Source organism: Heterodontus francisci, chromosome 23 (genome assembly GCF_036365525.1).
Source record: "Heterodontus francisci isolate sHetFra1 chromosome 23, sHetFra1.hap1, whole genome shotgun sequence".
Lineage (NCBI taxonomy): Eukaryota > Metazoa > Chordata > Chondrichthyes > Heterodontiformes > Heterodontidae > Heterodontus > Heterodontus francisci.
Genome location: NC_090393.1, coordinates 33941742 through 33968955, shown reverse-complemented (window position 1 = coordinate 33968955; position 27214 = coordinate 33941742). Strand labels below are relative to the sequence as shown.

At 41.9% G+C, this 27214-nt stretch overlaps 2 protein-coding genes across 6 annotated transcripts in view; one reads left to right on the top strand and one right to left on the bottom strand.

Moving 5' to 3' along the window:
• Positions 1–373, bottom strand: part of ccdc62 (coiled-coil domain containing 62) — a 53114-nt gene extending 52741 nt beyond the window's left edge. For all 3 annotated transcript variants that reach the window (XM_068055057.1, XM_068055056.1, XM_068055058.1), the window contains exon 1: positions 250–373. The gene's annotated coding sequence lies outside the window, so the exon portion shown is untranslated. The remainder of the gene's footprint in view (positions 1–249) is intronic.
• A 182-nt stretch (positions 374–555) lies between these two features.
• Positions 556–27214, top strand: part of denr (density-regulated protein) — a 33204-nt gene continuing 6545 nt past the window's right edge. The window contains exons 1-6 of one of the 3 annotated variants that reach the window (XM_068055059.1): positions 556–697; positions 4726–4813; positions 10091–10196; positions 12782–12801; positions 20531–20615; positions 25436–25513. In XM_068055059.1, coding sequence (XP_067911160.1) covers positions 4751–4813; positions 10091–10196; positions 12782–12801; positions 20531–20615; positions 25436–25513 — 352 coding nt within the window. In that variant the 5' untranslated portion in view covers positions 556–697; positions 4726–4750. Of the gene's footprint in view, positions 698–756; positions 780–4725; positions 4814–10090; positions 10197–12781; positions 12802–20530; positions 20616–25435; positions 25514–27214 lie in introns of those variants that run through there. The other 2 variants (XM_068055060.1, XM_068055061.1) reach the window with 2 other exon arrangements.

Sequence of the window (27214 nt, the reverse complement as noted above, 5' to 3'; positions counted from 1 at the left end):
ACCCACCTCATTCCCCAGAATCAGATCCAGCAATGCCTCAGTCCTCGTTGGTCCGGAAACATACTGATCAAGAAAATTCTTCTGAACACTCTTACCCCTCTCTGCCCTTTACACTAATACTATCCCGGTCTATATTGGAATAATTGACGCTCCCCATTATCATCACTCGGTAGTTAGTTATGATCAGATGTAAACCAGCGTAAAATTCAGTCAGCGTGATATCAGTTGCAAATCAGAAAGAACTCACACCCTGCATCGCCAGCCCGACCTCAGCAGCCTCTCGCTCTCTTTCCAGCCTCGTTCCTTCGGCTCGGCGTCAGCTACCTCTTGTTTTCTCTCCGGCCGCCATTGTCAGAGCGACAGGTACTGAAGGACCTGACAAAGGTGTCTGCACAACAATCACAAAAGGAACGCCGACAAAAATCCTGGCAACAATTCAACATTTATCCCTCCCGTACCTACGGGCATAAAGAACACAGCATCGCGGATAACCAGAGTTTGTTTCAGTGTGCTAAATGTTGTTCCGGCATCGCAGTGGGCTGCTAATTTGGTACTGTTCGAGCGGCAGTGGGACGGGAGGTCCCTGGAGAGGTGTGCTGGGTTGTCTGTGGTCCATTCAGGCGGTCTGGTTCCCTTTATGAGTAATATTAATATCGGCGGTAGATGATTACACTGGAAACTGGAGATAATCGATAAGGTTTGGAGCTTGTGTAGTTTCCTCTGAAGGAGGGGAAGGCTGGGCTGTACAGGGTGAATTCAAACACTCTTGGGGGCAAAAGGTGGTTTCCAGGTGCTAATCAAGGCATCCATTTCTGGAATTATTTTATTTTATTTCTCCTCTCCCTCTGAAAAACCTGTTTATTGTTGATGCGCTGTTGTTCACTTTAGGGTTTGCTTGCTCCCATTGGGAGTGTACTGGTTCTGCAACGCATTTCTGTATACAAGTCAGCTTTTTTTATAATGTAAGGAAGATTGGGATGTTGCAGCAATCAAATTTTAAATAACCTTTCCTTATATGCAAAATTATTCTAAAACCCATAAAGTGAGAAGTATCTGGACTCGTAGCTGACTATGTCAGCACATTTCACCCTAATTTAACTTTAGGGCATTTTGTTTTGCCATCTTTTGCTAAGTCAGGATGGAGATGAGTTTAAAGATCATGGCTGAAGCTGTGATGTTTTTCCTGATAACTTTATTTGAAATCTTATCTATTTCTAACACTCATGTTGCACAATCCTGTACAGACCAGGAGATTCCATATTTGACACCTGGTCTGTGCCGAACTAGCCTAGTAAGGTGAGAGGTGGAGGTGGAATCAGCCAGCCTTCCTGCTCCTGATCACTGTACGGTGAGCCCTGCTGCAAGATTTGCATGTGCAGATGCAGTGGTGAAACTAGGAGAAGTTGAAGTTGGGACTTATTCAACTGGGGGCAAGAAAAGGACTGAGCTAGGAATGGGGTATGCTGACATATCTAGTCTGAAGGTTGGACCAATAACCACACAGATTTGCCCAACCTGCAGGCTAGAGATGTGTGCCAGCCATTCTTGAGAGTGGAATGGAGCTCGTCTTCCAAAGCCATGTTGGTTAACCTCAAAATGATTGGGGGTATCAAGACCCCTACAGGCTTCACTACCACCTGGATGTCAGGTTATTTTGGAGTTCCACTAGACGAGTTATGTAATGAGTTCCACCAGCGTCCTAGCTGGTGGAAAATCAACTAATCTAACTAGGTATCTGCTACACCAAAGAAGCTGGTCAAAACTGATTAGATTGTGATACTGTATTAATTTGCATATAGGCTGTGCTGTATTATAAAAATTATTAGTTTAATCTAGGAGTGCAGTTTATATATAGGTCAGTTCTCTCTTTCTGGGGAACCAGATGGCTCATATTTGGTAGTTTATCTGCGCAAGCAGGAAATAAAATGCTTGCATTTTTATAGCATCTTATCGCATCCTCAAGATGTCACAATGGGTTTTACAACCAATGAATTACTTTGTTTAGTCATTGTTATTATGTAGGCAAATGTAACAACCAAATTGCACAACAGCAACCACAGCTTCACAGAGATTCCATAAATAATGAATGAATAAATACCCAGATAATCTGTTTAGAGAGAAAAATTTTGGTTGGGACACCGGGAGAACTTCTACTCTTCTTCAAATAGTGCCATGGAATCATTTACTTGAGCAAGCTGATGGAGTCTTGGTTTAAAATCAGACAATGCAGCACTCCCTCATTACTTCACTGGCGTCTTTGCCTCAGTTATATGCTGAAATTTGTGTTGGAGCTTACACCTGTGATTTTCTGACTGTGAGGCAAGTGCTACCAACTGAGCTATGCTGAACATATTTGTAAGTATCTTATGGTGTCAGCTTATTTCAATGTTAGCACTCTCACTTGTAAATTTAAAGATTGTGGGTTCAAGTCCTAGTGTGGGTTTGTGAGCAAAATGTGGCTTGACACTTAAATATAGTAATGAAATATCGTCTTTAGGAGATGTTAAACTGTTCAGGTGAACTTTAAAGATCCCATGACACTATTTGTAGAAGAGCAGGAGAATTTAAAGGATATCCTGAGCAGAAATCCCTCCGAATCAAAACCAGGTTAAATGGTCATTCATCTCAGTTGCTGTTTGTGAGCTCTTGCTGTGCAAAATTTGGCTGCCACATAACTGTGACTACGCTTCAAAAGTACTTATTGGCCGTGATGTGTGAGCTAGTCTGAGAGTTTGAAACGTGCTATACAAATCCAAGTCTTATGCATGTTGTTTCTATTATATATATGTATGTGTGTGTGTGTGTAAATCTTAATTGAGGATGCAGGATTCAAACTTCTATTCCTATAAAAAAGTGGCAATTTGATAAGTTGGGGATACAACGGTGATGCAAATTGGAACACTGGAACAGGAGTACACCATTTAGCCCCTCATGCATGTTCCACCTTTCAATTCTATCATGTCTCCATCTACCCACCTTGGTCCCGTGATGTTTAATAATCTTGCCTAACAAAAATTTCAGTTTTGAAATTTTCCATTAACCATCCTTCAACATCTTTTTGGTGGGAGAGTGTTCCAGATTTCCACCAGTCTTGGTGTGAAGAAGTACTATCTAACATCACCTCTGAACAGCCTAGCTGTAATTTTGAGGTTATGGCTCTTTATCCTGTACTTCCACATTAGAGGAAATAGTTTCTACCTTCCCCAACGAATCCTTTAATCATCTTAAAAACCTCAATTAAATCATCCCTTAATAGTCTATATTCAACAGACTACAAGCCTAGTCTATGCATCCTGTCCTCATAACTTAACCCTTTTAGCCACAATATATTGGGGAATGTGCGCTGCACTCCCTCCAAGGCCAGTATATCTTTCCTGATGTGCCCAAAACTAAAGGAAATACACCAGATGGGGTATAACCAGAGCTCTGTAAGCTAACTTTCACCCTTTTGTATTGCAGCCCCCTTGAGATGAAGGTTAACATTCCATTCGCCTTTTTTTTTCAACCTATCCACTAACTTTCTTTAATTTCTGTATTTGGACCCCTAAATCTCTCTGCTCATCCACAGTTCCTAGCTTCTCACCATTTAGTAAATACTCTGACCTATCTTTTGTAGGTCCAAGTTGGATGACCTGACACTTTCCCACATTGAACTTCATCTTTGACAGTTTTGCACACTCATTTAATCTATCCATACCTCTGCAACTTTCTGCTCCAGCCCGCACTATTTACTGTGCTGCCATAGTTACATTAATACACAATTATGTCACTTGCAGATGATGCCAGTGCTTCCTCAAACAACATAGTTTGCCACATGTTTTCATGTATACAGAATTTCTTAGATGTTAGCTTAGTCAATGAGCCAACTTCATCAAATCCTCAATAGGTAGCGGGTTCAAGTCCCATTGCAGAGGCTTGAGCATAAAATCCAGGCTAATGCTCCAATGCAGTACTGAGAGATGCTGCACTGTTGGAGGTGGTGCCGTCTTTCAGATAATGACTGGTCATTATCACATTGCAGATTGTGGGACCTTATGTGCAAATTGGCCACCAGTTTCCTGTGTTATAACAGCGATAACATCTCAAAGTACTTCATTGGCTATAAAGCGCTTTATGATGTCTTGAGGATGTAAAAGGCACTATATAAATGCAAGCCTTTTTACTGAAGTGAGATTCACTATTGACATAATTGACTATTTGCACACTGTGCAAACATCTATTTGAAAAGAATCATTAAAAGCAATACAATCTGTAAGCCTATGATTTTATTTTGTGAAGTGTATTGGTGGCATGAAATCCCTCCAGTGGAGTTTTTTTGATCATCTTGGAGAGCACCAGACTGATCCAAGGAATACATTTTTAATTGAGCCCCCTAAAATTAGCACCTAGGCAAAGTCAGGAATGAGAAAAGGCCATTCAGCTCCTTCCTCTAGTACATCAACTCTGATATCTAATTGCATTTTAAATACTCCAGTGTTTTTGTTATCTCACTTAATAGATTATTTTAAAATATATCACCATGTAAACAGTATCATCCCAATGTCTGTTCTAAATTAATTTTCAATCACTTTTATTTCCATCCTTTGGTCCTATTTTGCTCGTTTTGATATGATCTTTATATTCAATATTTTATATACTTGTTGAAAGCCCTTTTTTGCAACAAGAACTTACATTTATGTAGTGTCTTTAATGTAGAAAAAACAACAACAACTTGTATTTATATAGCATTTCACAGGAGCGTTATTTAACAATGTTTGGCATCGGGCTGCATGAGGAGACATTACAACAGATGGCCCAAACCTTGGACAAAGAGGTAGGTTTTAAGGAGGGTCTTAAAAGTGGAAAGAGAGGTGGAGAGATTTATCAGTGAAAGTCCAGAGCATAGGGCCTTGGCAGCTGAAGGCACGACCACCAGTGATGGAGCTGTTAAAACCGGGGATGCTCAAGAGGCCAGAATTGGAGGAGCACAGATATCTCAGAAGGCTGGAGGGCTAGAGGAGATTAGAAAAATTGGGATACATGCTAAGGTGTTAATCGGTGGGGGGTGGGGGGGGGGGGAGAAAAAACATAAAAGGCATGAGTGGATGATGGACCATGGTGTAAGAAGTGCTCGAGAGCTTAATTGAAGAGATGGGTTTTGAGAAGGTTTGTAAAAGTGGAAATGCTAGTGGAGAGGCAAAGGGGTTAGGCAGCGAGTTTGAGAGGAGGGCAGAAGTGCCTGGAGACCCACCACCAAAGCCTTGTTAAGGGGTTGGAGGGGGGAGGAGAAGTGAGAGAGAGCGCAGGTGCAAAAAGCCAAAGTTGGAGGGCTGAAGGGTATGGGTGGGAATGTAAGGCTGAAGAAGAATGCAAGGCCATGGAGGAAATTGAAGAGGATCAAGATTTTAAACTAATGCATCGAAGAACACGTAGCCAACATAGGTCAGTGAGGATATAATGATGAGCAAGTGCGACATAGTGAGTACAGGATGTTTTGAAAAGTTGGAGTTTATGGAGCATGAAGGATGAGAGGTCAGTTTGGAGACCAATCAAAAAATCACGTCTCGACAATATTGTGGATGGGTTTCTCCAGCATATCGGTATGGTAATGTCAGAGATGGGCACTACTGTGGAACTGGTAGAAAGCAGGTTTGCTGATGGATGTGACATGGAATTTGAAGCTACAGTCTAGTCAAATGGATGCCATGGTTCACCCTGTTTTCTTCAGCCTGAGCAGGTGGCCAGTTCTGGGTTTCAACAGCACGTGGAAGTTGATTTTGCCCATGTAGATGATGTCACTGAGGGGTAGCATGTAGGTAGGTAGGGAAGAGGAGGGAGCCATGAATAGATGTTTGAAGGACTGAGGTAAAGAGGAACTGAGGAAGGGGTGTCAGGAAGCTATTGCTGGTTGCATTTGATCAAATGGGAATGATACCAAGGAAGTTCCACAGAGCTGGATAATGGAAGAGAATTGTCAACCATATCAAATACTACAGAGAAGATAGGGAATAATCCATCACAGTCACCATCACAGCCTTTGTGACTTTAACCAGGGAAGTCTTGGTGCTATGAGCAGATTGGAAGTCAACATCATTCCAGGTTATAAAGCTCAAAGTTATCTTATCTTATAGCTCAGCCCCTTTACACCTGGGATTAGTCTTGTTTATCCTTTCTGCATTTTTTTAAATACAAATGATACCTTTTTCAGTAAAGTGCTCAAAGCTGAACTCTGTATTCTAAGTGTGGTCTGACCATTATATTCCTATATATCCTAGCATTCTATCAGCTTATGTAATTGTTTTGCCAAATTGTCTGGACATTGTAAGTGATTTAGCTATTATTGCCAAGTCCTTTTCCAAGACTCATAGAAACATAGAGAAAAATAGGAGCAGGAGTAGGCCATTCAGCCATTCAATACGATCATGGCTGATCTTCCAAACTCAGTACCCTGTTTCCACTTTCTCCCCGTATCCCTTGATCCCTTTAGCCCTAAGAACTATATATAACTCTTTCTTGAATATATTTAATGATTTGGCCTCAGCTGCTTTCTGTGGTAGAGAATTCCACAGGTTCACCGCTGTCTGGGTGAAGAAATCTCTCCTCGTCTCAGTCCTAAATGGCTTACCTCTTATCCTTAGACTGTGACCCCAGCTCCTGGACTCCCCCGCCATCGGGAACATCCTTCCTGCATCTCGTCTGTCCAGTCCTATTAGAATTTTGTAGGTTTCTATGAGATCCCCTCTCATTCTTCTAAACTCTAGCGAATACAAGCCTAGTCGACCCAATCTCTCTTCATATGTCAGTCCTGCCATCCCAGGATTCAGTCTGGTGAACCTTCGCTGCACTCCCTGCATAGCAAGAACATCCTTCCTCAGATAAGGAGACCAAAACTGCACACAATACTTCAGAGGTGGTCTCACCAAGGCCTTGTATAATTGCAGCAAGACATCCTTGCTCCTGTACTTGAATCCTCTCGCAATGAAAGCCAACATACCATTTGCCTTCTTAACTGCCTGCTGCACCTGAATGCTTACTTTCAGTGACTGGTGCACAAGGACACCCAGGTCTCGCTGCACCCCCCCTCCCCCTTCCCAATCTATCCCCGTTCAGATAATCTGCCTTTCTGTTTTTGCCACCAAAGTGGATAACCTCACATTTATCCACATTATATTGCATCTGCCGTGTATTTGCCCACTCACTCAACCTGTCCAAATCTCACTGGAGCTTCTCTGCATCCTCCTCACAGCTCGCACTCCCACCCAGCTTTGTGTCATCTGCCATCTTGAATATATTACATTTAATTCCCTCATCTATATCATTAATATTATGTGGTGAATAGCTGGGGTCCTAGCACTGATCCCTGCGGTATTCTACTTGTCACTGCCTGCCACCTGGAAAAAGACCTGTTTATTCCTACTCTTTGTTTCCTGTCCGCCAACCAGTTCTCTATCCATGTCAGTACCTTACCCCTAATCCCATATGCTTTAATTTTGCATGCTAATCTCTTATGTGGGAGCTTATTGAAAGCCTTCTGAAAGTCCAAATACACCACATCCACTGGCTGTCTCTTATCTATTCTACTAGTTACATCCTCAAAAATCTCCAGTAGATTTGTCAAGCATGATTTCCCTTTTGTAAATCCATGTTGACTTTGTCCGATCCTGTCATTGTTTTCCAAGTGCTCTGCTATGACATCTTTTATAATGGACTCCAGCATTTTCCCCACTACTGATGTCAGGCTAACTGGTCTATAATTCCCTGTTTTCTCTCTACCTCCTTTTTTAAATAGTGGGGTTACATTAGCTACCCTGCAATCCGTTGGAACTGTTCCAGAGTCTATAGAATTCTGAAAAATGACCAGCAATGCATCTACTATTTCAAGGGTCACTTCCTTAAGTACTCTGGGATGCAGATTATCACGCCCGGGGGACTTATTGGCCTTCAATCCCATCAATTTCCCTAACACCATTTCCCTACTAATACTGATTTCATACAGTTCCTCCTCCTCACTAGACCCTATGTTCCCCAACATTTCTGGGAGGTAATTTGTGTTCTCCTTTGTGAAGGCAGAACATAAGTATGTACTTAATTGGTCTGCCATTCCTTTGTTCCCCATTATAAGTTCCCCATTTCTGACTGTAAGGGACCCACATTTGTCTTCACTAATCTTTTTCTCTTCACATATCTAAAGAAGCTTTTAAAGTCAGTTTTTATGTTCTCTGCAAGCTTAATCTCATACTCTGTTTTCCCCTTCTTAATCAATCCCTTTGTCCTCCTTTGCTGAATTCTAAACTCCCAATCCTCATGTTTGCTGCTTGTTCTGGCCATTTTATATTTCTCCTCCTTGGATCTAATACTATTACTAATTTCTTTTGTAAGCCACGGTTGAGCCACCCTTCCTGTTTTATTTTTGCGCCAGACAGGAATGAACAATTGTTGTAATTCTTCCATGCGCTGTTTAAATACTAGCCATTGCCTATCCACTGTCAACACTTTAAGTAACGTTCCCCAATCTATCATAGCCAACTCGCGCCTCATACCTTCACAGTTTCCTTTATTTAGATTCAGGACCCTAGTCTTGGAATCAACTCTCTCATTCTCCATCTAAATGAAGAATTCCTTTGCTAGTTTAGTTCCAGTCATCGTATTCCTGTGTGTCTCTTTTTTATGACTTCTGTATTTTACATTTTCAGTGTTTAATTTGTTGTAAAATAAAAACAGAAAATTCTGAAAAGACTCAGCCAGTCAGTTAGCATCTGTGGAGAGAGAAACAGAGTTAACGTTTCAGGTCAATGGCCTTTTGCTAAATTGCTCCCAATCCTCAGGCTTACCACTTTTTCTGGCAACTTTATAAGCCACTTCCTTTGATCTAATGCAATCTTTAACTTCTTTTGTTAGCTACAGTTGAGTCATCTTTCCTGTTGCGTTTTTGTGTCTTAGAATATATATTTGTTGTAGACCATGTAATACTTTAAATACTAGCTATTGGCTGTCTACCATCAAATCTTAGTGTATTTTTTCAATCCACAATAGCCAACGTGCACCTCATACCTTCATAGTTTCCTTTCTTCCGATTTAAGACCCTAGTTTCAGAATTAACTATATCACTTTCAAACTTAATGTAAAATTTGTTTATATTATGGTCACTATTTCCCAAAGTCTCCTTTACAGCAAGGTTATTAATTAGTCCTTTCTCATTACATAATACTAAATCTAAAATAGCCCAATCCCTAGTTGGTTCTGCAATGTACTGCTGCAGCAACCCATCTCCTACACACTCCAGGAAGTCATCCTCCACAGCGTTAGTGCTGATTAGATTTATCCAGTCTATATGTAAATTGAAGTCGCCCATTATTACTGTATTACCCATGTTACATGCATCTCTAATTTCTTGATTTATACTGTGTCCAACATTACCACTGTTCGGCCTATAAACAACTCCCACCAATGTTTGCTGCCCCTTGCCGTTTCTTAGCGGTATCAGCAGTATTTTGCTTTTGTGTTAATTTGTTGGTGTGTCTGGTTTTGCAATTAAGCAAACTAATCTTTTGCTGCAACATTCTCTTTTATTCTTGTCCCGTTTTACATGAGCCATCTGCAAGTGCTTTTGGATCCTGTAATATTTACGGAGTGCTACCAGTGGCACTTCTGAGCATAAAGCTGGAAACTTCCAGAGATCAAATGGACAACAATATTTGATACCCACATTTTTGTGGGCTCTGTGAATCTGCCATCAGGTTTCCACTTCTGAGAACAAGAACTGGCTATTCAGTCTCTCGAACCTATTCTGCCATTCAGTCAGATCACAACTGATCTGTACCTCAACTCCATCTATCACCTTTTCTCCATATTCCTTAATCCCATTTGTAACAACAACCTATGGATCTAAGTGTTGAAAATTTCAATTGATCCAGCATCCACAGACTTTTGTGGGGATGGGGAGAGGAATGTTTAATGACTGAAACTGGAAAGTGCCAGACTCTCGAGCTGTTCACAAATTACATTTTTAGGGGTCTTCTATCAATGAATCTTGTACTCAAAAATATACATTTGATTAGGATCAAGAAATACTTCTAATTCTGTTCGTTCTTTGCTTGCACCTGGTCTTTAGATTTATGCGATGGCCACTACTGAAAATGCAGACTCAGAAAACAAAGGAGAAGCAAAACCAGTCAGCAATAAGACACAATGTCCGTTAAAAGTACTTTACTGTGGAAGTAAGTTTATCGGTAACAAAGCACTTGTATTGGTTGCTCTGTAGTACAAACATAGTTGGAGAAACCTTGTTATTTTGATGCGGTAAATTAGTTCAGGATCAAACATTCTAAGTTTCATTGATATTATCAGTACCTTTTTTAAATAGTTGCACTCTTGCTAATATGTTACTCTCAATTATTCTTTATATCTGATGGGAACTAGTGTCCTATGTGGTTCAGTAGCCTGTCAGCAACCCTCAAGATTGCAGGCTTGTGCCTTAAATTTACTTGTCCCTCTACTCATCGAAAGGAATATTCCAGATTTCCACCTCCCAGATAGATGTATGTGGATTGGTTGAATAGATGGATGAAGAAATGAACTATTTAATCACAGACAAAAATAAGAAATGCTGGAATCACTCAGCAGGTCTGGCAGCATCTGTGGAAAGAGAAGCAGAATTAACGTTTCGGGTCAGTGACCCTTCTTCGGAACTGACAAATATTAGAAAAGTCACAGATTATAAACAAGTGAGGTGGGGGTGGGGCAAGAGATAACAAAGGAGAAGGTGCAGATTGGACCAGGCCACATAGCTGACCAAAAGGTCACGGAGCAAAGGCAAACAATATGTTAATGGTGTGTTGAAAGACAAAGCATTAGTACAGATTAGGTGTGAATACACTGAACATTGAACAGCAGCAAGTTTTTTTCAGGTTGTTTTTCTTCAGGTTTGCACTTGCTGCTGTTCAATGTTCAGTGTATTCACACCTAATCTGTACTAATGCTTTGTCTTTCAACACACCATTAACATATTGTTTGCCTTTGCTCCGTGACCTTTTGGTCAGCTATGTGGCCTGGACCAATCTGCACCTTCTCCTTTGTTATCTCTTGCCCCACCCCCACCTCACTTGTTTATAATCTGTGACTTTTCTAATATTTGTCAGTTCCGAAGAAGGGTCACTGACCCGAAACGTTAACTCTGCTTCTCTTTCCACAGATGCTGCCAGACCTGCTGAGTGATTCCAGCATTTCTTGTTTTTGTTTCAGATTTCCAGCATTCGCAGTATTTTGCTTTTATTTAATCACAGAACTTTGCTCCCTTTCCAAGAGTTGGCCTGCGTGGCAGATGGATTTCAATTCGTCGTGAATGATTTTTTAAAGTAGATTTAGTCAGTTTGTTGGGTAATATGTGGAAATGCAATGTTGTACTTCAGAGGGCAGGAGATGAAAATGTGACCTTGTTCCAATTTGCATCACTTACTGTGCTCACTCACAACAGGATTCATGGTAGAGTTTTTAGCTCAGACTAATATGTAGATCTGGGAAGAGGAGCAAAATGGAAATTCTGTTGAATAAAGTTACAGAAGTAATAAATTCTAGGTAGCAGTTTAACTCTGAATAGAATCAAATGCCAGCAGTTGAATGTGATGATGCTCCAAGTAGGAAGTTGATGTTTTTTATTTTTTTTTGAAAGTACTTAATGCCAGCAGCTTATGCTTGAGAAATGTGCCAGGTTGATCAGTGGAGATATATTAACTTGTTGACTTTATAATATGTGAGCTAAATTATCTGCTCATTTATAGTCAAGAGGTTTATAAAAAACTTGCCCATTGTGATCACAAAATTGACTCTTCTCTCCGTTAGAAAGTTGCTGTTTTCGCAGCCCACTTGATTGGCACCCCATCCACAAACATTCACTCCCTCCACCACCAACACACAGTGGCAACAGTGTGTACCATCTACAAGATGCACTGCAGCAATGCACCAAGGCTCCTCCGACAGCACCTTCCAAACCCACGACCTCTATCAACTAGAAGGACAAGGGCAGCAGATGCATGGGAACACCACCACCTGCAAGTTCCCCTCTAAATCACACAACATCCTGACTTAGAACTATATCGCCGTTCCTTCACTGTCGCTGAGTCAAAATCCTGGAACTCCCTTCTTAGGGTGTACCTACCTCACATGGACTGCAGCAGTTCAAGAAGGCAGGTCACCACCACCTTCTCAAGGGCAATTGGGGATGGGCAATAAATGCTGGCCTAGCTGGCGATGCCCACATCACATGTATGAATAAAAAAAAATTTTGCATTGCATCAGTTGTGAAAATAGATTTAAAAGCTATCTTTTTATGAAAATCAAAGTATCCAGGGAAATGACTTACTGGTGGTGTCAGTACACGGGACTGTACAGTTTATATACTCTATGATTCTATGGGGGAGTGGGACTAGGTGAGTTGCTCTTCCATAGAGCCAGCATGGACACAATGGGCTCAATGGCCTCCTTCTGTGCTGTAACTTCTATGATTCTATAAATCCTTTACTCTGCACGTCCCAACTCTGAGTTAAACTTTGAGTTGAAGGCTTTTTCCTTTGAACTGCATCGGCTGATAGAGCTACTGAATATTTATGGCATTTTCTAATTTTATTTAATATGCTCAGCTTTTGTAATTTTTGTAAATCAGTTTTTCAGTTAATTGCTTTAATTATATGCAAGGACTTTTAAGCTCTGTGTATTTTGCTTGAAATTAAGGTTTTGGCTGAAAAATATGCTTATATTTTTGTTACTTGTTCTGAAAAGTTACTGTTGTATTTTTTTCTGTTTCTAGTCTGTTCATTGCCAACAGAGGTAAGTGGAATTAATTACATCAAATGTATTTACATCTTCAGGTTACTTTCTCCCCTTTTTGTTTTTCCCCTTTAATTAATCCAACTTCTCTTTCCTTCTGTTTTGATTTAAATGCAATGTTACTTATCTTTTACATATTTGAATTCCCCTTAATTTAGGTGGTGTCAGTTCACAGGACTGTACAGCTGTAGTACTTGGGCAGTGGGGGGGGAGGGTGTGGTGGTGGGGGATGGTAAGATAGGAAGGAGTGCTTTTGAAATCATTTGTTCACCCCCATCTTAAGTTTCATTTTAAAGCAAACATTACTACCTTGGGGATATTTGACGCTTAGTGTAATTACCCTTATTTTCAGTCTGGTGTGCACAAGGAAATCATTCAGCTGGCTTTAGTTACAATGCCATCAATGAATGATTTGATAGTTAATAACTCGGTCTTGAATATATGTCTGAAGGTGTCCTTGCCATGAAGATTTGGTGCCAGCTGAGTACTAGAGTATGCTTAGCTGATATAGGAATTTGAAGACTAGGATATTTAGAGATTGGTATTGATCAGTGAAGCTACTCATTGATGTTACATCTATATGTGTCAGTTGTCCCATTCAATATATATTTACCAGCTCTATGCTGTGTGGAGCGAATTGAAATATTGGGCTGAATTTTATTTGCGCGCCGCGCTCTGTGGCGGCATGCATTGAACTCGGCGGTCTGCTGACACGTAAGTGCTGCCGATGAGCCCCTACGATATTACGCGGGGGCTCATTTGAATGGAGGGGGCAGAGTGGTCACCCCCCCAATGATGTAATGGGGGCGGCCGCTGGGTCCCTGTCAATGGCATCTGGTGCCATTTTTAAAGGGCTTCAAGCCCTTCAATAACATTTTAATATTTAAAGATCCTAGTCTCCAGGAAGTAAAAATAAAATTTTATTTCAACTCTAAATCCTGTCTCCCACCCACCCAATGGGTAATTTATATATAAATTGTTCTCTCCCTCCATAATAAACTTTTATTGATATCCCAAACTTCTCCCCCCCCCCCCGTCCCCCGAAATTTGTTTCCTTTGACCCTCAACCCTTTCCTACCATCCCCACAGCCAATAAAAATTGTTTTCTCCGCTCCCCCACTCCTCCCGCCCTGAAAATTATTTAGCTCCCCCCCCCCCCCCCCACCCAGGTTCTCGCCTCGGAACTCCATACGGAGTTCTGAAGGTGCACAGGGTGCAAACAGCGTCCATAAAATCGGCATGGGACGGGGCCACCGCCAGCAAGTAAGTTCATTTACATCTAATTTTTAAAAATTTAAATATTTAGGTAAAGGGCCCGCCGCCAAGGGGTGGGGGAGCTGCCGCGAGGTTCCCCCCGCCGCTGGTAATATGCAGCAGGCCCTTCTCGACGTCGGGGGTCTAGGCAGGCCTCTCCCCACAGAATTCGACGGGCCGACCCACAGCGTTGAGGGGCTGGTAAAATTCAGCCAGTTGAGTTGCTGCAGAAGAAAAGAAATTGTACCAAATTTCAAACATCTCTTTATTTTGATTTGCCAAGATTTTGGGGAGAGGGAGCTTATTATTCAAATTTCTCTTATCTGCGTTTAGCTCCTTTTTATGCTTTACAAATGTTCAGTCTTAACAAACTTAAGACTCATTGTGTATATATAGATGGTGCTTTAAGACAACCCATTAGATATGGTTTATATTCCAATCATGAAGACTGATGTGATAAGTTGGTCATGACTTCATGCTGACAAGTCATGGTCAGTGACATCAGTAGGATATGCATCAAAGATTCTGTTTATAGTATATCTTAAAAATAAAAATATAGAAGGGTGGATTTAATGTATCTTTAACATTATCTTCAACTCAAAGAAGTAACTCCAGTAATTAGAATGTGATATCTATTGGTGAAATATTACTACATAATTTTCTTGATATGTTAGTGTACCTTTTTGGTGTGTCTGCACCTCTTCCTTCTCCTCCAACATCCAAAACTAGCCAGCACGCAATTCAGACCTTCAAAGCTTTCTTGCCCCATTTGGTTTTAAGTGAAAAAAACTATGCCTCCAATAAGTGTGTTACGGTGTAAGTAATACCGTACATTTCCTGGTGTCCTGCTTCAGGCCTCATTCTATGTACTAGTTTTCAGAGAAAACTAAAAATTGCCATTGCAATTATTCAAGATGCTTACTTCAATGAAGCAGTGAGAACAGCAGTTCTAAGAATATTCCTTACTTTTTTACTCAATTTTATACATATAAGTGCTGCATTAACAAATTGCTTGTGCATTCTCATCAAGCTGCATACGTCTCCTGGTTTTACAGATTCCACATGTGGTCAGATTATTCAAAGCTACGTAGTAAAGCACATGATGAGTACCCAAAAAGAGCAGCCTTCAGACCTATGGCTTTTCTGCTGTACTTTATTTGTGTAATTGTAATAGTGTTGAATCCCAGTATTTACATCACTCCCTTCTGTGACTATCTAGATGATTTCTGGGAATATAAGTTTTAAAAAATCCATAGGAAGTCGGGTAATAACTTTTTGAACGAGAAGTTTATGCAGTAAATTACCAGGGAAGGCCATTGACGCAGACAGCAGAAATTAGTCAAAGAGGCAATGCTTCTGGGCAGAAGGGATTGACAAATATAGTGAGAAGAGGAGCAACTTAAAAGGGATAGGTTTGTTGGGCTTAATGGCTTTTCACTGTTCGTGGAAAAAAAATTGTAAATTTTGATTTTATTATTGTTATGTGAAATCTCTTTGGTTTTAAATAAAATAGATCAGTAGTTATGCAGTCATTTACTTATTTGCTTTTCAATCATGAGAAAAGTCTATCTGACTCACAACTTCTCAGTCATCCACAAAGTACCGAAATTTCTGTATTTCCTTTTTGCCTCTATTTTGTTATCTATTTGGTTAGGATAGGTTTATGTATTCAGGTGTGTTTAATATCTTTTAGGATACATGAATTGCAGCTGTTGTAATTTTCCAATTATATTTTCATTAATTCACAACACCTTATTGCCCGGTTAATTTATACTGATGTATTTTTGTGGCCACTTTTTCAAATAGCTACGTTGCCTATTTACTGTCGCTAGAGGTCAACAGTGTGCCTTTTAAATCTTGCACCATCGAGTAGTAAGCAGGCAATGTGGGATCTTAACTATTTAGAACATCGATACCTCAGCTTTACTGAATTCAAGATGGCAGATATTTGTTTAAGACGTGCAGTTTTCCAAAATTTGGAACAATTGTACTGACTGAGGGGAAGGCAGGGTTATCTAAACTTTCAACAACCATAAATGCTAATAAGTTATGGCATGGTTCCCAATCAGATTATGACTTTTCATTGCTTTATACCAAATCATTTACTGTGCTGTTTTCTGCTCTTTTTCTTTTTTTATCGCAGCATCTGATCTCACCAAATGGGGAAGCTAGTAACAAATGTTCAGAACAGTCCTAAACAAGAATAAATGTAATCAATAATGAAAATTAACTGAGCTTAAATGGCACGGTTAATAAGTGCAATACATTCTGACTTCCTTTAGCTATGCTTCAACTAAACTGGTGATGCTGTAGCAAGTTATTAGCCCTAGGACCTCATTTCTAACATTTGAGTATTGGTATAATCTGCTACTCTGATTTTCATGAGCTGGCGGACAGACATAAAGGCGGGGCTAAAGAGTGGCAAGTCGAAGAGACTTAGCTGTTGGCAGGAAAAAAGACAGAAGCGCAAGGAGAGAGCCAACTGTGTAACAGCGCTGACAACCAATTTTATCAGCAGCGCCTGTGGAAAAGTCTGTCACTCTAGAATTGGCCTTTATGGCCACTCCAGGTGCTGCTTCACAAACCATTGACCATCTCCAGGCGCTTACCCATTGTCTCTCGAGACAAGGAGGACCATGAGAGAGATCTTCATGAGTTGTAGCATCCATTGCTTCTTCCTAGGGTTTTATAGCACTTTGTTTAATGTACCACAATGATGGCAGACCAACTTTTAAAAAATTCATTCATGGGATGTGGGCGATGCTGGCCAGGCCAGCATTTATTGCCAATCCCGAATTGTCCTTGAGAAGGTGGTGGTGAGCTGCCTTCTTGAACTGCTGCAGCCCATTTGGGGTAGGTATACCCACAGTGCTGTTAGGAAGGGAGTTCCAGGATTTTGACCCAGCGTCAGTGAAGGAACGGCGATATAGTTCCAAGTCAGGATGGTGTGTGACTTGGAGGGGAACATGCAGGTGGTGGTGTTGCCGTGTATTTGCTGCCCTTGTCCTTCTAGTTGGTAGAGTTTGCGGGTTTGGAAGGTGCTGTCCAGGGAGCCTTGGTGCATTGGGGCAGTGCATCTTGTAGATGGTACACACTGCTGCCACTGTGCGTCGGTGGTGGAGGGAGTGAATATTTGTGGATGGGGTGCCAATCAAGCGGGCTGCTTTGTCCTGGATTGTGTCGAGCTTCTTCTTGAGTGTTGGAGCTGCACCCGTCCAGGCAAGTGGAGAGTATTAAATCACACTCCTGACTTGTGCCTTGTAGATGGTGGACAGGCTTTGGGGAGTCAGGAGGTGAGTTACTCCCCTCAGGATTCCTAGCCTCTGACCTGCTCTTGTAGCCACGGTATTTATATTATTTTTTTATTTTAGAGATACAGCACTGAAACAGGCCCTTCGGCCCACCGAGTCTGTGCCGACCAACAACCACCCATTTATACTAACCCTACAGTAATCCCATATTCCCCATCACCTCCCTACACTAGGGGCAATTTACAACGGCCAATTTACCTATCACCTGCAAGTCTTTGGATGTGGGAGGAAACCGGAGCACCCGGGGAAAACCCACGCAGACACAGGGAGAACTTGCAAACTCCGCACAGGCAGTACCCAGAATCGAACCCGGGTCCCTGGAGCTGTGAGGCTGCGGTGCTAACCACTGCGCCGCTACTCCAGTTCAGTTTCTGGTCAATGGTAGCCCCTAGGATGTTGATAGTGGGGGATTCAGCGATGGTAATGCTGTTGAATGTCAAGGGGAGATGGTTAGATTCTCTCTTGTTGGAGATGGTCATTGCCTGGCACTTGTGTGGCGCGAATGTTACTTGCCACTTATGAGCCCAAGCCTGGATATTGTCCAGGTCTTGCTGCATTTCTACACGGACTGCTTCAGTATCTGAGGCGTCATGAATGGTGCTGAACATTGTGCAATCATCAGCGAACATCCCCACTTCTGACCTTATGATTGAAGGAAGGTCATTGATGAAGCAGCTGAAGATGTTTGGGCCTAGGACACTACCCTGAGGAACTCCTGCAGTGATGTCCTGGAGCTCAGATGATTGACCTCCAACAACCACAACCATCTTCCTTTGTGCTAGATATGACTCCAACCAGCAGAGAGTTTTCCCCCTGATTCCCATTGACTCCAGTTTTGCTAGGGCTCCTTGATGCCATACCCGGTCAGATGCTGCCTTGATGTCAAGGGCAGTCACTCTCACCTCACCTCTTGAGTTCAGTCCTTTTGTCCATGTTTGAACCAAGGCTGTAATGAGGTCAGGAGCTGAGGGGCCCTGGCAGAACCCAAACTGAGCGTCACTGAGCAGGTTATTGCTAAGCAAGTGCCGCTTGATGGTACTGTTGATGACACCTTCCATCACTTTACTGATGATTGAGAGTAGGCCATTGGGGCGATAATTGGCCGGGTTGGATTTGTCCTGCTTTTTGTGTACAGGACATACCTGGACAATTTTCCACATTGCCGGGTAGATGCCAGTGTTGTAGCTATACTGGAACAGCTTGGCTAGGGGTGCGGCAAGTTCTGGAGCACAGGTCTTCAGTACTATTGCCGGAATATTGTCAGGGCCCATAGCTTTTGCAGTGTCCGGTGCCTTCAGTCATTTCTTGATATCACGCAGAGTGAATCGAATTGGCTGAAAACTGGCATCTGTGATGCTGGGGACTTCAGGAGGAGTCTGAGATGGATCATCAACTCGGCACTTCTGGCTGAAGATTGTTGCAAATGTTTCAGCCTTATCTTTCGCACTGATGTGCTGGGCTCCCCCATCATTGAGGATGGGGATATTTGTGGAGCCACCTCCTCCAGTTAGTTGTTTAATTGTCCACCACCATTCATGGCTGGATGTGGCAGGACTGCAGAGCTTAGATCTGATCCATTGGTTATGGGATCGCTTAGCTCTGTCTATCGCATGCTGCTTACGCAGTTTGGCACACAGATAGTCCTGTGTTGTAGCTTCACCAGGTTGACACCTCATTTTGAGGTATGCCTGGTGCTGCTCCTGGCATGCCCTCCTGCACTCTTCATTGAACCAGGATTGGTCTCCTGGCTTGATTGTAATGGGAGAGTGGGGGATATGCCTGGCCATGAGGTTACAGATTGTGGTTGAGTAGAATTCTGCTGCTGCTGATGGCCCACAGCGCCTCATGGATGCCCAGTTTTGCATTGCTAGATATGTTCGAAATCTATCCCATTTAGCACAGTGATAGTGCCACACAGCACGATGGACGGTATCCTCAATGTGAAGGCGGGACTTCATCACAAGGACTGTTTGGTGGTCACTCCTGCCAATACAGTCCTGGACAGAAGCATCTGCAGCAGGCAGATTGGTGAGGACGAGGTCAAGTGTGTTTTTCCTCCACCACCTGCCGCAGACCCAGTCTAGCAGCTATGTCCTTTAGGATTTGGCCAGCTCGGTTAGTAGTGGTGCTACCGAGCCCCTCTTGGTGATGGACATTGAAGTCCCCCACCCAGAGTACATTTTGTGCCCTTGCCACCCTCAGTGCTTCCTCCAAGTGGTGTTCAGCATGGTGGAGTACTGAGTTATCAGCTGAGGGAGGGCGGTCGGTGGTAATCAGTAGGAGGTTACCTTGCCCATGTTTGACCTGATGCCATGAGACTTCATGGAGTCCGTAGTCGATGTTGAGGACTCCCAGGGTAACTCCCTCCCTACTGTATACCACTGTGCCACCACCTCTGCTGAGTCTGTCCTGCCAGTGGGACAGGACATACCCAAGGATAGTGATGGCAGTGTCTGGGACATTGTCTGTAAGGTATGGTTCTGTGAGTATGACTATGTCAGGATGTTACTTGACTAGTCTGTGGGACAGCTCTCCCAACTTTGGCACAAGCCCCCAGATGTTAGTAAGGAGGACTTTGCAGGGTCGACAGGGCTGGGTTTGCCGTTGTCGTTTCCGGTGCCTAGGTCGATGCCGGGTGGTCCGTCCGGTTTCATTCCTTTTTATTAACTTCGTAGCGGTTAGGTACAACTGAGTGGCTTGCTCGACCATTTCAGAGGGCGTGTAAGAGTTAACCACATTGCTGTGGGTCTGGAGTCACATGTAGGCCAGATCAGATAAGGACAGCAGATTTTCTTCCCTAAAGGACATTAGTGAACCAGATGGGTTTTTACAACAATCGACAATGGTTTCATGGCCATCATTAGACCAGCTTTTAATTCCAGATTTATTAATTAAATTCAAATTCCACCTTCTGCTGTGGACCCATGTCCCCAGAGAAATACCCTGGGTCTCTGGGTTACTAGTCCAGTGATAATACCACTACGCCACCGCCTACCCTAGTTAGTTTGTTAGTATATTTTTGTTATTCAGTCAACATTGGTTACTTGTCTACACAATTCTTCCTTCAGGACTTAGAGTGGCAGTCAGAAGGAAAGACTCTCTGAAAGGGAAATGTTCATTAACTCAATTATGTTCTTTGATTACGTCCGTGTGCTTTCTTACAGTATTGTGAATACATGCCCCAGTATACCAAGTGCAGACAGTGGCTGGAGAAGAATTGCCCAGAGGAATTTGCAAAACTCAGTATAGGTAACAAAAGAAAAAACATTTCTCATTTAATATTTTTCAGTGTCTGGAGCAATGCTTCATTCAGTAATAGCTGAGTCTCCCGGGAAGCTGCAGAATTAAGTTCATGCTATATTTTGCACTGGAACATTATTTACTTACCATCTTATTAATGGTACATGTGCATACAGTATCAGCTAAGGAAGTGGTATTAATACGGCTGTTACGACCAAGTGAGAAAGAGCTCTAGGGTTCCCTTTCAGCCTTCACCTGGTTTTACTGTAACAGGGTTTAATTTTAAACACACTGTGTTTTTAGCTCCTCCTTGCTAAATCCTTGTTCACCGCTTTCCAATTGTAAGGCAAAGAAACCAGCACAAACAGGTTTTCTTAGGTTTAAAGAAGAAAAGTTGAAATTTATTAAGCTTAAGCTCTAATTTGGTTGATACCTAGGGATACACGACGCGCCCAAGCTAGCATGCATATGCGATACACACATGCAAATAGAGAAAGAAAGGAGCAGAGGAAAAAGTGGAAAGGTTTGAGGCAATATCTGAAGAGTAGTTGTTACGGTTCTTTGAGCTCACTGTAGAGTCCTTGATTGTAGGTAGATCTTGCTTTTCGTTGGGGCCCAGTATTCTTCTTAAACCTTGTTCACTGTAGGAGACTTTTCTCTCTTGGGGTTCATATGTCTTCAGTGGATTCAGAGGCTTGTAAGAAAGAGAAGTGAGCAGACAGGAGAGAGATCTTCTCAGTCCAGGAGCAAATAGACACTCTGCCCAAACTGTTCGTACAAATTCAAAAAACACAGATTGCCCAGCAGGTTAGTCATGTGACCAGCTGATTTGACCATGTCTGTTTGTGAATTCGGCCATCTTAGCAGTCAACCTGGAATGCAAGCTCCCCCAACTTTAACGTCTGGTAATCAAAAGTCCATTGTGGGTTGAATGTGTCAGGGAATGGCGGCTTTGTCCTGCCAATCACCATCTGTTAACATGCAAATGTCTTTTTGAGCCACGGCTGATCTGTTTAACAAGTCCTTTCTTCACTCTATTAACAGTTTAAAATCAAAGTTCATGGCAAAATTAATGTGCCTCATTCCTGGCAGGTGGGGGCCTAGCATTATAACGGCACTACGTTCTCCTGCAGTTTTGATACCTTACAAGGTGTGCCCTGTCTTTACTAACTCCACTCACAATAATGTTTTGCTCTAGCTTTAAAAAATAAGTAAAGTGATGTAAATGACAAACATCTTTTCCTGTCTATCTATTGAGCCTGTTCCATACTGTCACGATGGAACTGAGCATCTTGATCCCCAGTCCCCCTCATCTACCAACAACCTTGTAACCTCCTGAGAAAGACGACAACGAGTGAAAAACCTGGTAATTTTGTTGTTGTTTTCTAACTGCTGTGCATATGTTTTAAAACAAAAATGAAAAGAGTATAATTTCCTTTTCAACCTCCATTTTCAATTGGTGGCATTGTGCCAAGAATTAGATGACTATTACAAAATTGTACATTTCGACAGAAGATGCTTTCAAAACTTGTGGAAAATATTGTGCTTCTAGTAAAAAATAACCATTCTTTGCTCTATGTGAAGTGTAATGTGAAACCTGATATTAAGTGTCCAGAAAATAGCTGGCCACTTTGACAAATGAAGCCGGGGAAAGTTTGTTCAAGTGTTGTTTTTAACGGAATAAACTGTGACTTAGTATCTGTAACAGGCGTATGAGATGTGCACTGCTGGTGCAAGTTTTGTAGCTACAGTATATAGTATTTAGCCTTATAAATAGTGTTGAACTCCATTGTAAAAATAAACTACACCTATTCTTTATTTGATTGTTTTGTTATCTCTGAATCTGCAATTTGATCAGTATTGGTGTCCAAAATAGACATGTACAAATATATAGGATGTTCATCACATAACAACTGCGTAGATAATTGGAACACAAACAGGATGTTTTTCCCAACCAGTTCATGCTAGTTTTTATCTTGTTTGTTTTGGTATCCTTTCTATATTGTGGAGCTCAACTGCACACAATCTTCCAACACTGGTCTTACTAAGATTTCGTATAGATTCGTAATTACATCTTGACCGTTATATTCCCTGGGGAGATATTCAAATTGGTCTTCACCTGTTTCTCGGGCATAAAGTGGTTGCTGGGCCAGAAAATTCCAGGTCGTGACCTCCCATACCTAATTTGCCCTGTAAAAGAGCCATTTGCAATATTGGAAGCAGGTGTCTTTTCAGTGTCCCTGCTCACCTGAAACAGGCATTGGGTACCCCATGTGTGCAAATTGGTCTAATAACGGTGCAAAATTCAGATACAATTGAGTGGAGTTTGGACGACCTAGCGAGCAGTCCTTAAATGTACTCCATGGGCTGGTCAAGAAATGGCCACAAAACTTCACAAATCCAAGAGTAGCAGCAATGCTTCTCCTAGCTACACAAAAAATGCAGGCTGCTACCGATCCAGTCTTTCCATTCCTCTAATTTGAGACTTGAAGCTGACAGTATATCCCCATTTACTGTTTATTTTCCAAAAGTGTTATTTTGCATTGAACTGCATCTGCCACCTGTCTGCTATAATCTTCCTCGCAATTTGCCATGCTCCCTAACATGGTATCTTCAGGAGACTTCACTGTGATTGGCCTTGTGTCTATAGCCAAATCTTTCATATAAAAGGAAAACTAAAGACACCACATAGATTCCTGGGTAACACCATTAACCACATCCTGCCAATCAAAAAACACCTATTTTAATTCTCTTGGTTTTCTGCCTACTTCCAATTCCTTTATCCTCTTAATCCCTGTTTTTATTTATTATGTTGCACCTTAGGAACATATATACAACATCCATCGGATTCTCTTATTTATACATCCTGTGTTTTTCTGAAAAAATTAAAATAACTTAGTCAAGCCCAACCTGACCTTTTCAGATCCATGCTGACTGCTCTGGATTAGCCCAATCCTTTAAATGTGCACTAATTCATCCCATATTATAATTCTAGAAGTTTATCCACAACAGATCCAAGACTAATTGGCCTAGAAATTCCTAGTTTATCCTTTTACCTTTCTTGAATCAGGATGCAACATTTGTTATCCACTAGTTCACTGGCATAATTCCCATTTACAGCGAACATATCTTCCCCAACCTCATTCAGTGTTCTGGGATGCATACCATCTGGACCTGGTGGCTTCTATTTATAGTACAGTAACTTTTGTAAAAGTGTATTTTTGAAACTTGAACTTCAATAGTGGCTCTTCCCAATCTTCAGAAACGCATAGAGTTCTATTTTCACCTTCCTCTGATGAAATAGTTATTTAAGTTTCTTGTTATTTACAGCCGGTTGACTGAGCAGTCTTATAGAGTCATAGAGTTATACAGCACAGAAACAGGCCCTTCAGCCCATTGTGTCCTAATCCCATTTTCCAGCACTTGGCCCATAGCCTTGTATGCTATGGTGTTTCAAGTGTTCATCTAAATACTTCAATGTTGTGAGGGTTCCTGCCTCTACCACCCCTTCAGGCCGTGTGTTCCAGAGTCCAACCACCCTCTGGGTGAATTAGAATTAGAACATTACAGCGCAGTACAGGCCCTTCGGCCCTCGATGTTGCACCGACCTGTGAAACCATCTGACCTACACTATTCCATTTTCATCCATATGTCTATCCAAAAAAAACATTTTTTCTCATATCCCCTCTAAACCTCCTGCCCCTTACCTTAGATCTATGTCCCCTGGGTATTGACACCTCCTGTAAGGGAAAAAGTTTCTTATCTACCCTATCTATGCCCTTCATAATTTTGTATACCTCAATCAGGTCCCCCCTCAGCCTTCTCTGCTCAAAAGAAAACAACCCTAGCCTATCCAGTCTCTCTTCATCGCTGAAATGCTCCAGCCCAGGCAACATCTCCTCTGCACCCTCTCCAGTGCAGTCGCATCCTTCCTATGGTGTGGCGACCAGAACTGTACTTAGTACTCGAGCTCTGGCCTAGCTAGTGTTTTATACAGCTCCACCATAACCTCCCTGCTCTTATATTCTGTGCCTCGGCTAATAAAGGCAAGTATCCCATATGCCTTCCTAACCACCTTATCTACCTGTGCTGCTGCCTTCAGTGATCTATGGGCAAGTACACCAAGGTCCCTCTGACCCTCTGTACTTCCTAGGGTCCTACCATCCATTGTATATTCCTTGCCTTGTTAGTCGTCCCAAAATGCATCAACTCACACATCTCAGGGTTAAATTCTATTTGCTACTGCTCTGCCCATCTTGCCAACCCATCTATATCGTCCTGTAATCTAAGGCTTTCCTCCTCACTATTTATGACACCACCAATTTTAGTGTTATCTGCAAACTTACTGATTAATGATTCAGATGTGAATATAGGAGGTATAATGTACACTACAAACAGTAAGGGTCCCAGCACCGATCCCTGCGGTACACCACTGGTCACAGGCTTCCAATTGCAAAAACAACCCTTGACCATCACCCTCTGCCTCCTACCACTATGCCAATTTTGGATCCAATTTGCCAAATTGCCCTGGATCTCATGGGCTCTTACCTTCTTGACCAATCTCGCATGCAGGACCTTATCAAAAGTTTTACTGAAGTCCATGTAGAGTATATCAACTGCTTTACCCTCATCGACACACCTAGTCACCTCCTCGAAAAATTCAATCAAATCTTGGCCAGCTAGACCATGCTATAAATCGTAGGGCTGAAAATCAGGGACCTATACTTGAAATTATTTTTATATTGCATCCGCTTTCTTCATGCTTTGCTGTTATGTCGAACTTTCAATGAGAATTCAACAGGTCACTTTAATCTTTTTTTAAAATACAGATCAATGCCCACAACAAGATGCAGGAGGGGGGGAGCCGCCAGTAGGAGAGGAAGAAGAAAAGAAGAAACAAAGACGAGGTTATTGTGTCTTTATTTTAAATTTTTGTAATTTAAAAAAATTGATTTGCAATTAACACTCCACCATCTTCATTAGCCATAGAAGTTGATTTTTTTTTAAAGGTAGTTACTTTAAAAGCACATCTGCAAGTCTAACTTAACTAAGTACCTGTCTCATTAGCTTGCATTTCTGCAAGAAATGTGACAATGGGAATAAGAGTCATATAACAGTTTCTGGGTGAGATGAACATTTTAATGTTGTAACGTGCTTCCCAGTATAGAAAAACACTTCCCTGAATTTAGAGTCATGGAGTCGTTTATGGCACGGAAGGAGGCATTTGGCCCATCAAGTCCATGCCAGCTCTCCACGGAGTTATCCGGTCAGTCCCACCCCCCACTCGATCCCCATAGCCTTGCAAGTTTATTTCTTTCAAGTGGCTTTCTAATTTCCTTTTGAAGTAATTGATTGTCTCCGCTTCCACCCCACTTGTGGGCAGCGAGTTCTAGGTCATTACCACTCGCTGTGTAAAAAGTTCTTCCTCATATTCCCCCGCATCTCCTGCCCAAAACCTACAATCTGTGTCCCCTAGTCCTTGTACCATTAGTTAATGGGAACAGTTTTTCCTTGTCCAACTTATCATAATCTGTTATAATCTTGTACAGGTCTATTAAATCTCCCCTCAATTTCTTTTGTTCCAAGGAGAAGAATCCCAGCTTTTCAAACCAAACCTTGTAACTAAAATCCCCCATCTCTGGAACCATTCTGGTAAATCTCTGCACCCTCTCATGGACCCTCACATCCTTTCTAAAGTGTGATGACCAGAACTGGATGCAGTACTCCAGTTGGAACCCAACCAGAGCTTTATAAAGGTTCAGCATAACTTCCTGCTTTTGTACTCAATAACTCTATTTTTGAAGCCCAAGATTCCATATGCTTTATTAACCACTCTCTCAATATCTCCTGCCACCTTCAAAGATTGATGCACATGAATCCTCAAGCCCTTCTGTTCCTGCACACTCTTTAGACTGTGCCATTAAGTATATATTGCCTCTCCCTATTCCTTCTGCCAAAATGCATTACCTCATACTTGTCTGTATTAAATTCCGTCTGCCCCTTTCTGCTAGCCTTTCTGTATCCTGTCGCAGGCAGTTCCTATCATCCCCACTGTTTGCCACACCTTCATGTTTGGTGTCATCGTCAAATTTCCAATTTTCCAAGATCCAAGTCATTTTTATATTTAGCAAAAGAAGCAGTGGTCCCAGCACTGACTCTTGGGGAACACCACTGTCTACCATCCTCCAGTCTGAAAAACCATTTACTATGACTCACTCTTTTCTGTCCTTAAGCCAATTTTTTATTCAATTGGACACTGACCCTCTTATTCCATGAGCCTCAATATTGTTAACCAGCCTTTTCTGTGGTATCTTATCAAATGCTTTCTTAAAATCCATATAAACAACATCCAACGCATTCCCTTTATCAACCTTCTCTGTTGCTTCATCAAAAAATTCAAATAGATTAGTCAAGCATGATCTGCATTTTACAAATCCATGCTGGCTATCTTTAATCTCTATCTCAAACTTCTCCAAGTGCCTATTGATTTTTTTCCCCTGATTATTGTTTCTAAAACCTTACCCACCACTAATGTTAAACTAAAATAAAAACAAAGTGCTGGAAATACGCAGCAGGTCTGGCAGCATCTGTGGAGAGGGAAACCGAGT